Source organism: Vulpes lagopus, chromosome X (assembly GCF_018345385.1).
Source record: "Vulpes lagopus strain Blue_001 chromosome X, ASM1834538v1, whole genome shotgun sequence".
In the NCBI taxonomy this organism is placed as follows: domain Eukaryota; kingdom Metazoa; phylum Chordata; class Mammalia; order Carnivora; family Canidae; genus Vulpes; species Vulpes lagopus.
In genome coordinates, this window is record NC_054848.1 from 6,796,527 (window position 1) to 6,811,167 (window position 14,641).

At 45.9% G+C, this 14,641-nt stretch overlaps 1 protein-coding gene across 1 annotated transcript in view; it reads left to right on the plus strand.

The window, feature by feature from the left end:
• Positions 1 to 14,641, plus strand: part of WWC3 (WWC family member 3) — a 118,364-nt gene that overhangs the window by 71,605 nt on the left and 32,118 nt on the right. Inside the window, exons 7-8 of the mRNA XM_041741010.1 lie at positions 2,065 to 2,208; positions 6,283 to 6,356. Coding sequence (XP_041596944.1) covers positions 2,065 to 2,208; positions 6,283 to 6,356 — 218 coding nt within the window. The remainder of the gene's footprint in view (positions 1 to 2,064; positions 2,209 to 6,282; positions 6,357 to 14,641) is intronic.

Below are 14,641 nucleotides of genomic sequence, written 5' to 3' on the forward strand. Positions count from 1 at the left end.
ATCACCTTATTCTCTCATCTCCTGTAACTACTTCTGTTAGCGTCTTGTATACCCTGCCAGCATTTTTGCGGACACGGGAGATAGTGAACACATGTTCAGCTGTCCCCACAGAAAGCTAGGGCTGTGCCTGCTGCTGTTGTGCCCTGGCTTCCTCACGTAACGATAATACCCTGTACCTTTTCCCGTATCTGTACACAATGAGCTGCTTTGTTCCTTGACATGGCTGCATAGTATCCTACTGCGTGGATAGATTTGAATTAAATGGCTGGGATCATTGAGCTTTATACTGCTCTATTTTTTTGTCCCTTGAACATCTGTAGATTTTGTTGTTTTTAGAAAAATGTTGAGTTTTTGCAGACGGATGCATGCTGGCCTTTTTGCTTGATCCTAGTGTGCATTTGGATGTTTCTGTTATGGCTTTCATTTTTTGCTCAACACACTGGGTACCTAGTAGTCATTTGTCTAGATTCTGCAGAATGTAAGACCTAGAAGGACATGTGAAGCAGAGCCCGGACTCGTGGGCCCAATGAGACAGGTTCACACATAACTGCCTTGCATGCAGTGTTTCCAAAGGTCAAGGATGCAGACTTGTGGAGTGTCCCCACAGTGGCCATTAAGTTGACCATTGCAGGGCCCTCACCCAGGCCTGCTAGATTAGGCTCTGGGGATGTGACCCCCAAATCTGTATTTTCAGATGCCCTCTCCAGGTCATGAGAGGTAAATGGTCAATGGGTAGATTTTCTCCGAGCACTGGTGGCAGGAACAGCTACTGGCGTTTACTGAGGTCCCTGAGCACAGTGTTGGATGGGGTGCTACATGGACATCACCCATCTCATCTAAGCCCAAACCCCAGGGGTGAGCCACATGATATTTCACCCTGGGGGCTTGGAGGCCTTGCCAAATGTGCAGGGCTGGGGCAAGCCACCCAGGTGCCTCAAGTGGTTTGCCCACCATGGAGGCTGGAGATAGAATTTCTGTAAGAAGTTTTAGACCCCAGCATCCTCCCTGAGAAGCTCCTGGGAGAGGCATGGGCAACATCCTATCTGGGAAAAGCAAAGAAGTTGTTCTGTCTTTCTTTTATGAGCTTAACAGTATCGGCCCATTCCAACATGCCTTTGTTTAGATCCAGAACCAGCTACAGGTGTTACACTGCACCTGCACATTCTGGTGTCTGCAGAAATGTCTGCTGAAGATAAATATATTCAAAAGTCTTCTAAAAAGCTGTTGAAGATCTGATTCCTTTTTGACTTTCACCCAAAGGAGTTACATATACCAGAAGGCATGCTTACTCTAGTTTTTGGCAAACTAACATCCATATGAGATGACTCTTGACCATGTAGAATTACGACTGAAAAATCAGGTTATATAAAATATCTAAACATCATCTGGGAGTGGTTTTCCTTCTGTGTGGTTTATAAAAATCTCAAGTTGGCACCACTCATCTCTGTCAGACTCATTTATTGATACAACATTTTGGATGGTATTGCCCCCCGTTTTTATTGAGGTGCGATTGACAAATAAAATTTTATAAATTTAAGGTATACGACCTGATGATTTGATATACACATATACTGTGAAACGATTACCACGATAAAGTTAGTTAACACATCCGTCACCTCACATAGATACGTTGCTCACTGTAGTCACCACGCTGTACGTTACGGCCTGGAACAGATTCATCTTGTAACCGAGAGTCCTTGCCCTTTGACCCCTCAGCCCCTGGTGACCTACCATTCCAGTCTGTTTCTCTGAGTTTGGCTTTTTCTTGACGGGAGGGTGGGATTGCTTATTTTGTTTCTTTAGGAAACAAAGGTTTAAGAAACAATCAAAATGGTACCACAGTTCTCTACACTCTTGACACGCTGCCAGGAGGACTCGGCCATTCTCTGATGTAGGTGGCCGTGCATTGTATCAAAGGTGCATGCGGTGATGGCCGTGTCTTCTATATCTGGTGGGGCTGGGGGCTGGCGTGGGCCAGGTCTCTGGTACCAACGCAGCCGCCCTGGAGCCAGTGAAACGAAGCATTACCACCTCTGCTCAATAACTTGTTTCCTTCTGTTGCAGAGTCTGGCCAAGCTGAGCGATGGCTTCAGGAATAGCTTTTCTCTTAGCGACCCTCCGCAAGAGCTCCCTCACAACCCAGCTGTGCTTGGCGATTTACCTCAGCAGTTCTGCGATGCTGGGTCTCAGACTGACATCATTGGAGAGGTATGCCAGGAACGGGAAAGAACCGAGTGTGCCCGGGGGAGGAGAGTTGCTTTCATGTTGCCATCACTCATTTGTTTGACTTTGCCACTTTCTCTTCAGAAATGTTTTGGCTTTTGTGCCATTAAATTTGAAGGAAGAATCCAGCTGTGAAGGTTCCATGGCCTGGAAGGCAATTGAATTGCTTATTACCTCTGTCCTGGTGATTTGGATTTAGCAGAATCCTTTTTAGAGTTCAGTTTAGATGTGTGTGTGTAGTTTTTTTTTAAGACTTATTTATTTATAAAGAGAAAGAGAGAGAAAGAGAGAGAAAATGCAGAGGGGAAGGGGCAGAGGGAGAGGGAGAAACTTGACTCCATGCTGAGCATGGAGCCTGACGCAGGGCTCAATCTCATGACCCTGAGATCACGACCTGAGCCAAAACCAAAAGTGGGACACTTGACCAATGGTGCTACGTAGGCATCTCAAGTTTAGATAGGTTTTTAACAGACATATGACATTTTATTTTATTTTATTTATTTTTTAAGATTTTACCTGTCATTAGAGAGAGAGTGTGTGAACAGGGGGAGGAGCAGAGGGAGAGGGACAAGCAGACTCTGCGTTGAGCATGGAGCCCAGTGTGGGACTCAATCCCATGACCCTGAGCTCATGATCTAAGCCGAAATCAAGAGTCGGACGCTTAACTGACTTAGCCACTTAGGCGCCCTGACATATGATATTTTAGAGCAGGGATCAGCTAACTTTTCCTGTAAAGGTCCACATAGTAAATACTTTAGGCCTTGCAGGCCATGCAGTCTCTGCTATAACTACCTAATTGTGTTGTTATAGTGCAAAGGCAGCCATGGGCAATATGTGAACGAATGGGCAGGGCTGTGTTCCAATAAAACTTTATTTATAAAAACAGGATTTGGCCTGTGGGGGCCATAGTTTAGTGATCTTTGGCTTAGACCAGTGATTTTCAGAGGCTTTGTGACTGTGTTGCCCTTGGGTTATACTTTGATGCTATTTCTTGTTCTGAAAGAATGTCAGGAAATTGAATTGAATCAAAATTAATTTTGCTTGGAATTTGGAGGGATTTTATAATGCCCCTTTTGATAATTAGTGAAGCCTTGAATTAGCCACAAAAACAAAGTTGGCAATCATCATCTGAAGTAGGGTAGTGAATACTTAAAGACATTACTGTTGTAATGTTACTGAGTGAAGTTTATTACAAACAGAAAACAAATGGGAAAAAAAGATGGCTTCTTTTTCTTAGGGCTTATTAAGTAAAGATGAGCCATCAGTGGAATGTGGAATGTCCTCCCCAAAATTAAATAAAGAAAAAGAAAAAAAGCCATTGACAAAAACACTGGGTTTTAAATAATTAGTTAATATTTTGAAATTTGAGCAAATAGTAACTCTTTGAGTATAATATGGTAAATAGTGACTCTTTCTGGACGTCCTGAAACAGTCCTATTTTCAGTTTTCCTGTCATTGCTCTCAGAAGTACACTTTGACAGTTTTTTGTTTTGTTTTTTGGTTTTTTACACTTAGACATTTTTGACAAGGCAATTTTGGTTGAAAGAAAATGATGATCACCATCTGTATAACACACAGAGAAGAGTCTGTAGGTCAGAAACATCTTCCACTTTTGCCTAAAGATTTTGACATGTGGGAAGGAAAGAAACAAGTCTCATTGAATTCCATGAATAATTTATTACTTTTATCATAGGTTAGAGTTAGAATTTAGAGATTCAACTACTTAGAAACAGGTAAGATCAAAGATTCTAATCTCTAATGATCTAGGAAGACTTTCTAAAAATGTCAGGTGTGGAGTGGCTGGTTATGCTGTTGCAGTAACTTGAACAGTAAATTGTCATGTTTGTGAGGTTACTGGGGCCCTGGGTTGACAGCTTCATGGCTGTTGTCTTGTTAGTTGTTTCCATATCCTTTTGATAGATGAGGGGATAGAGGTACCAAGTCACCTAAGGTCATGTAGCCAGGGAGAGGCAGATCTGCTTGGGTGCAGTCAACATCTCTGATGCCTAAACCCACCCCTGTGCTTTCCACCATATCATGTAGTTATAAAAAAGTATTTTGAAAGGCTGTAATGGATTAGTTGGCTCTTGCTGCATTAACAGATTACTCCCAAACCTAGCATCTGAAAACAGCACTCTTGTATTATCTCAGACTCATCCTGCTTCTCAGGAGTCTGGGCAGGGTCCTGTGTATCAGGGGTTCTCCCGAAACTCCAGGTAGGGTGTCACCCAGGGCTGCGGTCTCATCTGAGGACTTGACTGGGGAAGGGGCCACTCAAGCTCACACGACTGTTGGCAGGATTCACTTGCTCACAGGTTGTTGGATGGAGGGCTCTGCTGCTTTACCATACAGAGTATCCTCTCTGGCACAGTAGCTTGCTTCATCAAAGTGTGCAAACTGAGTCTGCTAGCAAGATGGAAGTCACCATCTTTTGTAAGCTAGTCACAGGAATGGCTTCGTATCATCCTTGTTTTATTCTGTTGGTTACAGGCAAATTATGGCTCTAGAGTGCACTCAAGGTGATTTCACTTGGGGCAAATCTGAAGAAGTGGAGACCATTGGGGACCATCTTAGACATCTACATACCTGACTTAGTTAGCACTTTGAGTCATTGTTTTTTTTTTAGGATGGGCCTTGATGTAATTAGACATGCTTTTGCAAACACAAGTGTGTCTGCACCACAGGCCTAACATTGGGATTTAGTGATTGCAGTATGTGCTGTAAGACTATATAGAAACCATGAAGGGGGAACCTGTTGAATCCATTGGGCCATAGGTTTCTCCTTTTTTTGACTAAGATGTCCATTTTGTTCTCAAAGAAGAATGCAGAAACAGAGCTTAGAGATCTATAGACAGCATGAAGAGGTTTAAGAAATGACATTTACTGGTCTTGATGAGGGGTCAGCTGCAGGAGTCTCTAACAAGGTGATGAGGTAACCAATAGCTCATTTCCAGTGTAGACAATTTCTAAGAGATGTGATGCTATAGTATCCATATATTTATACTGAAGAAACCATGGAGAGGGGTACCGGATGAGGCTGTTAAAACGTGTACAATTATTACCCATCCCATCAGAGAATGCTCACTCAGTCCCCCATAAGGCATTTCTTCATCTCGCCATTCAAGGCAATGAAGATATGAAGAAATTCCTATTAATGTATATCAAAACTGGTATCAATAAATTCATCACCAATCATTCAAATAGAATATTTTCAAATGTTTGTTGATATGAGATTATTAAAAAAAAAAGACTTAGTGGCTACAATATATGGTCTAGTTAAGGTCAGATCTACAGCAACAATTGATTTAATGAAGTAGTGTTATATATTTCCAAGAATGAACAAGGAAATAACCAAGGTGAGCTACAATTATCTCCATACAGGTCATTTTTTGTTTTGTTTTAGGAACTTCTTTAGTTCAGTGTGATTGATATGAAAATATTAAGTACAGCTGGTGATCACACCAGAGCACTACGTTTCCATTCTAACTCTGAGGTGATGTGCCCTCAGCGGGCTCTTTCAGACCTTGCTTTCTTTGCTTTTGGCCTTTGGTGCTTTAACATGCCACGTAACATTTGAAGGAGGCCTGTAGCCCATACCTTACATAGCTTGTCTATCTCCTTCAGGTCTTGTGACTTCTTAGGAGAACATTATCATGCTGTATTTATTGAAGAACGAGAGAATGTACTGTACAAAATGGGATGAATATTTTTGCCTTTGTATCAACTTTTGCTAGACAATTCTTTATTTTTTTAAACTTAATTTCTTGTTGTTGTTAGGAATTACACAGTAGATGAATACACTTACAGTGTGGGGAAAAAACAAAAAACAAATCCACCAGTGTTTGGGAAGCAGCCTTCCCAGCCCCACTCACAGCTCCCACCAACCAGAGGTAGCAACTGAGCATTGTTTAGTGTGTTTCCTTCCAGAGCCTTGAAAAATGGAAATTTAAGGACATATTAAGATATTATTCATTGTTGCTGCAAGTTGAAATGAATTTTCTCTTTTAAAAATATGTTTTTAATATGTCCCCCCCCCTTTTTTTCTTCTGTTCCTGAAAGTTTGTCTTTGATGATAAAACAAGACTTGTAGACCGAGTCAGGCTTAATTGGCAGTATGAGGAAGCGAGAAAGAGGTAAGAAGTTCTTTTTAAAATCTTGCCTTCTGCTCCCTTTCTTTCTCCCATGGGAAGAGGTTTTGTGGAGCGCCAGCGTGGGGCTGTCATCAGAAAGCAGTGTCTGCTTGAATAAAAAAAATCCAGGATCTTTCTTTCTGCATAAGCTTCTTAATACCCACACTAAAATTTCATGTGCATTTAAAACGTGAAATTCTCACTGTTGTGAACAGTTACAAAGACAGGATCTAATAAAGACAGAGATTTTGTCGGCTTCCTTATCGTCAGGTAGCTCAGGACTCCAGCTCTGCGAGCAGCAACAGTCCCTCAGACCGGCTTCAGCATAATTGCCTTATCTTTTACGCATGTCGTTCCTAATTAACGGGAAAAGTCACATATCTTGGTTGAAAAGACAGTTTAATAAGGACTAAGGTCAGCAGGTGACAGCAGTACCTCATGGGCTGGATTTCGATGGAGAGAACGGAAGTACAGCCATTCCTGTTGACCTTCGCTGTAAATCATCTGCCCTCGGAAAATTGAGACTTGACCCTGTCTCTCCGTTTTCAGAATTTGTCTTTCTCTCCCCCCCCCCCCCCAGCCCTTAACCGTAGGACGAGGGCAGAAATGAGAGGCAGCGTGTAATCCTCACCAGCAGGCAGTATTTTTAGCATGTCACGTCCCTCTGCATGTTCGCAGGACCCTGGTTTCAGTATTTTCACCCCCCCCCCCCCAGCTTTCATGGCCTTTTTCTGGAGACTTTCTCTCTTTTGCATCTTCTGAAAAGAGCCTTAAAACCAAATTACTTCCAAATATGTGCTTCAGAAAACTACGAAGAGTATCTTTTTTTTTTTTTTAAAAAAAAGTCTCTTTAGTCACATACGAACTATTTTCTCGGAGCGGGGGAGAAGGAGAGGAATGCCAGGTGGGGTAAAGGAGTCCTTTCTGGAAGCTAACTGGTCGGGCCTGCTCAATATACTGTATCATTCATGATGTCTGGAAATCCACTTTGTCTCCTTTTTAGAAAATGTAAAAATAGCAACAAAAGCAGATCATATGACTCCCTGCTAGAAGGCCGGCATGCGCTGCACGGGCCTTCTGTTTGCTCAGAGCTTTCATGCCCGCTTCCTCCTGGCTTCTCACCCCGTGTCTGTGGTGGACTTTACGTTTCCAGCCGGACTGCTGCCAAGTCCATTGGGCCACGCTGCTTATCTCGGCGGTCAGAGTGCCCGTGTGTCATGCGTTCCTTCTGAACGTGGTGCCCGTTTCAGGGGCTTTTGGGCCCTTTGAATATTCCTCTGCTCATTCTTGCATGTTTTTCCTGGGCCGCACTGTGTGGGTGCTGGAATGTGCTATGCTGTATTAAAATGCAGAAAAGGCATGGTTGCTCCCCTATGAACATCACTGTTATGTGTTTTGCTGTGACATTTACTGAACATAGCAAGTGATTTCTTTGTTTTCTAGAGATAGTATCGGGACACAGTAACCTCTTGAATGTTGAGATAATATGTTTGGGCGAAAAGGCAAGTATTTAAGAAAATTATTCAGGAGAAGACACTGCATTTCATCAGTATCTTTTAAATGACAGTGATATCTCAGGATCAGGATTGCCAGGACCTTGTTAGGAAATGTGCCGCAGCTATGTGGGACGGGGCTGGGGGAGCCCTGCCCCCTGCTTCAGCCTTTGTGGAACAGAAACGCCCTTTTGGGCTGCATTGGCAACATTTAAATATCAGACACACATTGTGAAGACGTCCTGGATTGGCTTGCACAAGCACTGCCTGTCCTTTTCCCACTAGCACAGTGGTTCCCAACAGAGGGAGTGAGGACTTTACCCCCAGGGGACTTCTAGCTGTGTCTGGAGGCATTTTTGTTTGTCACAACTCTGGGAGACCTGCTATTGGCATTTAGCCGGTAGAGCCCAAGGCTGCTGCTCAACATCCTGTGGTGCTTAGGCCGGCCCCACAGAGAGAAGGATCCCCCCATATGTCACCAGTGCTGAGGCTGAGAACCCCTGCTCTGTGCTGGAGGACTGTGCTGCCCCAGCGGGCCCGGGCCCATCCCTGTGTGATTTCCTGCTGGCCGGTCTGTGTGGGTGACCCCAGGAGCTTCATCCACACCCCACAGCAGTGGGCAGAGAAGCTGCTGGGAGAGTGGGAGATTGTACTTCTTTCTACCCAGTACCTGCCCTGTTCTGGGCATTTCAGAAAAATCGTGTGGTTTATGCGATGCTATTTTACATGGTCTTTAACCTATTTGGGAGATAAACTCCTCCCCAACTAACAGAAATATATCAGTTTATCAGTGGCTCTGCCTGGGGGTGAGGACCTCTCCCTACCCACACCTGGACAGTATCTGCTGGGGTTGCGTATGTACACATCTGTACACACATGCCAGAGTCAGAAGCACATGCCTGTGTGTGCTTGTACATAGACATAACACATGCATGTTTACAGATGTGCATGCCCACTTGTATTCTCCCCTTTTTAAAAAATTTATTTATGAGAGACACAGAGGGAGGCAGAGACACAGGCAGAGGGAGAAGCAGGCTCCCTGTGGGGAGCCTGATGTGGGACTCAATTCCAGGATCCTGAGATCACTACGTGAGCCAAAGGCAGATGCTCAACCTCTGAGCCACCCAGGCACCCCTCTTCTCTTTGTTTTAATTACAAAATAGTACACGAATTGTTTTTGTCACAGGCACAATCCGTAGAGACCACCCTCTTTCCCCTTCTCTGATTGCACTTCCCACCATTAATGGTTTGGCGTGGCATCTTCCAGGCTTCTATCTAAACATTTAAATAAATTAAGTGCAGTGTAGTTAAATGTAGTATGGATGCATAGCTTAGCATCCCTCTGTGGACAGACATCCTACCTAGATGGCTGCAGTTCTTCCTTTCCACAAACAGTGCATATCTTTTAATGGCCTCAGCCTTGCAGAAATGACTGTGTCCTTGGACTGATACTTAGTGAAATGTGTGGGTGTAAAAGCACGTACATTGAAAAGTTTTATAGGCGCGACTGGGTGGATCAGTTGGTTGAGTGTTTGACTCTTAATTTCAGCTCAGGTCTCAATCTCAGGATCCTGAGTTCGAGCCCTGTGTGGAGCCTACAAAAAAAAAAAAAAAAGGAAAAGAAAAAGTTTTGATAGATACCCCCAAAATGACTTAGCCACTTTTGCACTGCCACCAATGGTCATGGGGAGCTCCGATTTTCATATTTGCTTAGCGTCATTAAACATCTTCATTCTTTGTAAATTGTACTGGAGTAACAGGCAGAGACCTTCTCTCAGTTGTCCTGTCCTCCCTTGTGTGAATGGTGCATTTCCTGGTGTGGTGCAACATAATTTGTGTGACTTTTGGTTATTTTAATTGCTATGTCTGAATTTTTTTTTTTTTTTAAGACAAGTGATCCTTTCAGAACATGGTAGGTGCTATCATTCCTCTGTTCCACATGATCTCAACCATTGAAGGAAGCAGCTTCTCCCCGGGGAACATCTGTGGTCCTCCTGACCAGGGACAGGGTGCTGCACCTGGTGGGTGGAGCCCAGGGAAGCTGCTGAACGACCCACAGTGCACAGGGCAGCCCCAGAGCAACGACTTAGGTGGCCCGGGGTGTCAGTCCTGCCTTCGCTGATAAACCTTATTCTCGGGCTTCTATTTGGCTCCTAAATCCCTCCTGTGTTTGGGCAATGAGGGTCCACAGGAGCAGCTTTCCACGAACTCAGGGCATTAGCCCACTGCCCTGTATTCCTCCCTCCGCCTGTTCCAGGCGGGTCGGCTCCTCGGTATTCCACAGACACGCCGGGTATCAAACCTGCCAGGTGAACTCCGGATTCAGTGCCTGGAGTCAGCAGAATCACGGCCTCCTCGAGGTGTTCACGGCCTCATCCCCCAGCCCTATGGCTGTATTGCCTTCCACAGCAGATGGGACTAAGTTAAGGACCTTGAGATGGGGCAATGATTCTGGGTGATCCGTGTGGGCTCAATGTCATCCCTGGGGTCCTTAGAAGAGGGACAGTCTGGGATGGAGATATGAGGAGGGAAGCAGAGATCAGAGTGGTGTGGGCCACGAGCCGAGGCCTGTGGGCAGCCCCTAGAAACAACAATGCAATGGATTTTTTCCTAGAGCCTCCAGAAGGATCACGGCCCTGTCCTTTTTTTGATTTTTGACTTCTGGAACTGTAAGATGATTATGTGTGCTGTTTTAAGCCACCAAGTCTGTGATCTTTTGTTATAGCTGCAAGAGAAATCTCATGCAGTGCCCTTGGCCTTTGCTGTTTCCTCTGCCTACCGTGGGATGCTTTGCCTCAAATTGTCAGGTGGCTTCTGCTCTCCTCTTGGTCAGCTTGTCAGACACGCATCCCTGATCATCCAGAATAAAGTAGCATGCCCCATTCCTGTCCCCATCACCCTGATCCTCCGAGCAAATGTAATCACCTAACCCATTCTCTCTGTACATGTTTTGTTTTGTTTTTAATCATTTGTTTTTTTCCCTCCAAGCACGTAAACCCCCGAAGGCAGGGATTTTTGTCTACTTAGGTCAGTGCTATAATTCTAGTAGCTAAATACTCACTGAATATCTATCGAATGAGTAAACGAGGGCTTCAGTTGGTCACATTTGCTATCTGGCCTTTGCTTCTGCTAGTGGGCAGGCAGGAGGAGTCCTGGGGGCCCGGGTCAGCTCTAGGCTGACTGCTTTGCTCCTGGCTCCCGACCCCCAGGCCCATGTCCTGATGTGAGCCTTGGGATATTTCTCCTTGATCCGAGGAGAAAAAAGGCATCAAGATATGCATGTTTTTAGGGTGCTAACAGAGGCAGGGGTGGTCTCTCCATTTTAAGAACTGTGTTCGCATGGTATGTAATCACACCGAGCTCAGTTTGCCGTTCCTGAGCCTTTGTGGACATCTGAAAGGCTTGTGGTCTTGGATATTTCTGTAATGAATTCTCTTTTTGGGTGCTGGAGAAAACGGCCTTGGAGCTGCACCCTGAAGGATGCTGGGATCCTGGCTGCCTATGCGCCTGGGAAGGGCTTCTCAGCCAGAGGGGAGCAGAGAACAGGGTGGAAAGTTGTGTAATTGCAAGTTTCTTAGGAAGTGTGTGTGTGTGTGTGTGTGTGTGTGTGTGTGGTGGGTGGGGGGATCAGTCTGAGGCAGCCTGGCCCACCTGTAGCTACAGAATGAAGGGGAGTGAGGAATGGGATGGAGGATGCCGCGAGCAGGGAAGCAGGGCCACGTCATGGGGAGCCAGTAGTGCCTTGGAAAGGCGTTGAAATTGCTGGGCATTCTAGGACTTTTGAGTTGGGAGTGTTCAGTGTGAGCCATCCAAATGGTGACACGTCCAGGAGGGCAGCTCGAGGCAGGAGTGTGGGAATCTTGAGCATATAGATGGTGCTTAAGTCGTGGAGTGGCTGAGCTCACCTTGGGACAGAGCATGCGCTGAGAAAGGAAGAGAATTTGGGGCTGGGTCATAAGGAAGTCCCATAGCCGATGGCCTAGTGAGAGGGAACTTGGCCAGAGGATGGAAGTCAGAAGTCCAAGAGAATCGGGGTAGGAGTGAGCAGAAAAGAGAAGAGGAAGTAAAGCCTCAGAAGACACTCACCTCCCCGGGACCCACGGAAGAGGAGGAGATGCTGGCAAAGGGCATCGGGAAGGGAACAGAGAAGGAATAGCAGGGGGCGGACAGACAGACTGCTGCCCAAGCACTGCCCCGAGGTGTGTCCCTGGTCCATAGTGCACAGGGCAAAGGAGGGCAGCGACGGATTCGTATCAAGCCGATTGGCTTTTTGTCCATGCGGAGAACTCTTATTCTGATCTTTTTTGTTTGTTTGTTAAGATCTCTTTCTTTTACAAAATGATGACAGTGCGAGTAGGTGTCTTCAAAATCTATACTTGGGAAAATAAAAAGTTGGCAGCCCTACATCGGCCTGTCCCCCTTCCTTAAGTCACACTGGCCTGTGCGGAGTGTGACCTCTACTGAGTATGACCTGTGCCAGGTGTGACGTAGATGGCTCCCTGGAACTGAAGGAGGAGAATGGCCCGGAAGAGAGTTCTCTGTGGCTCCCTTCATGGCCGAGGATCATTTTTTAAATTTTTATTTTCTTTATTTAAATTCAGTTTGCCAACATATAGTCACCTAATGCTCTTCCCATCAAGTTTCCTCCTCAGTGCCCGTCACCCAGTAACCCCATCCCCCCGCCCACCTCCTCTTGTTCATTTCCCAGGGTTAGGAGTCTCTCATTTTTCTGATTTTTCCCACTCAGTTTTTCCTCCTTTCCCCTATAATCCCTTTTACTATTGTATTCCCTGTATGAGTGAAACCATATGATGATTGTCCTCCTCCGATGGACTTACTTCACTCAGCATAATCCCCTCCTGCTCCATCCACGTCGAAGCAAATGGTGGGCATTCGTCCTTTCTGATGGCTGAGTCATATTCCATTGTGTATATAGACCACATCTTCTTTATCCATTCATCTGTCGAAGGACATCGTGGCTCATTTAAAGGTGGATCTTGAGTTTTGATACTCAGTTTGTGTTTTCATCGGACTTGAAGCTGCTTTAGGATGTCTGTGAAGCATTCTTGTCGGCAGAGCCCCTCAACTCCTCTTCACCAAGCCTGTGATCGTGGTGCCCTCTGTTGGGCACCCAGGGTTCTGGTTCCCTGTGGTGGCTGCAGGGCACATTTCCAGTCCCCATGGAGTCTGATTTGGTCTCTAGTCGCTGATGTCAGTTCTTCTAGATCTGCTTTCTGGATCTGGTGAGCAAGTGAGGCCTGACTTGTAGCCTCCTCAGCTGTGCGTCATATGATGGCCAGCCGCACCTGGCCAGGCGCTGGATGGGGACACACTGTGGGACCACGGTCAGGATGGCCTCGCATCCCTACCCCGCAGTAGATGTGGGAAATGAGGGAGGGTAGGTGTCATCAGGTCCCAGGAGCGGAATCATCCAGAACCACATCAGAGATTATACTCTGGTTGCCGATTCTGTTTTTTCAGACTGCCTCCAAATGGGACACATGATGAGAACAGTGTAGACGTGGGAGGAGCACAGTGGCAGGCAGTTCTCCACCAAGAACCAAATCTAGAACTGACCTTAATGTTTAAGGACCCAAGCAGTGAGGACCACACTCAAAGCACAGTGGCTGTGATGTTCTGTCCGGGGACGTTCCACGTGGCCACGTCTGTGACAGTCCCATGAGCGTCACTGCAGGAGGGTGGCCCCCGTACAGGAAAGCAGTTCACCCACCAATGCGGGGCAAAGTGCATCGCTTCAGCTGGCAGTGTTAGCAAAGAATCACGCGTCCTTCCTGCTCTTTCCCTCTGAGGCTGGGAATGGCAGGTGACTTTTTCTTTTGCTGCAGGACTTGAATTATTTGAGTGGTACGGTTCGGCGTTTGGTCTTGTCATTTCTACTGCCTCACCTGTGGACATCACCCCCCCCCACCCCCCACCCCCGACCCCAAGAAGTTCAGCCCACCTACCCTCTGTAAAACCTCCTGGGCTTTACCACTTCTGAGTTGGGGGGAGAAGTCTGTGCGAGTGTGTATTTCAGAGAAGTCTTCCCTTGCGTATCTAGATTTGAGATGTTTTCCAGAGTTGGGAAATCATCCAAGTGCAGCGGTTCTAGACAATCAGAAGTAATCGGGATGTAGTGACATTTAAAGGAAGTTTGTGGAAGTGGGACTCACAATTCCAAGTGGTGGCGGGAGTGCTGGAGAATTCCCTGGACCAAACTGCCACTATCATGGTGATTAGTTTCATGTTTTCAACTCAGGGTCATGTGAAATGTACCCAAACAACTGCTTCTTTGTTTCCCTTTGGGAACATCACTTTGGATTCTCAAGGCAGACCTTATGATAGGGGTATTTTCACATTATTGGTTAAAAGTTGTAGAATTTTATTTTTCAAAGCCAGCTTGGAGGAACAAGTCTTGAAGTAATTTCAGTGATGCAGACAGTTCCTTATTTTAAACCTAAGAGCTCTTGTTCCAGAACTGTGCACAAACTGTAGCTGTTTCCATAGAAACCCTCACAGCACAGATAGGAACAAAACATTTGGCCCATCCAGTTTCTCTGTGTCTTAGTGTTTGTTGCCGGGATGGGTCCTGCTGTTCGTCTGTTGTCAGGAATCACTGTAGTGTTAGGATTCCAGTCGAATTGGATCAGTTGCTTGGTGTTTTCCTGCATCTCTCCAGTGACTGTGGATCTGGGTTTGGGGGTGAGGCACAGCCTGGGGCAAACACAGGAAAGCATCCCAGGCCCTGTTGCTCCTCCTTCCCCACTCAGGCCAAGAGAAAGAACCCTGCACGTG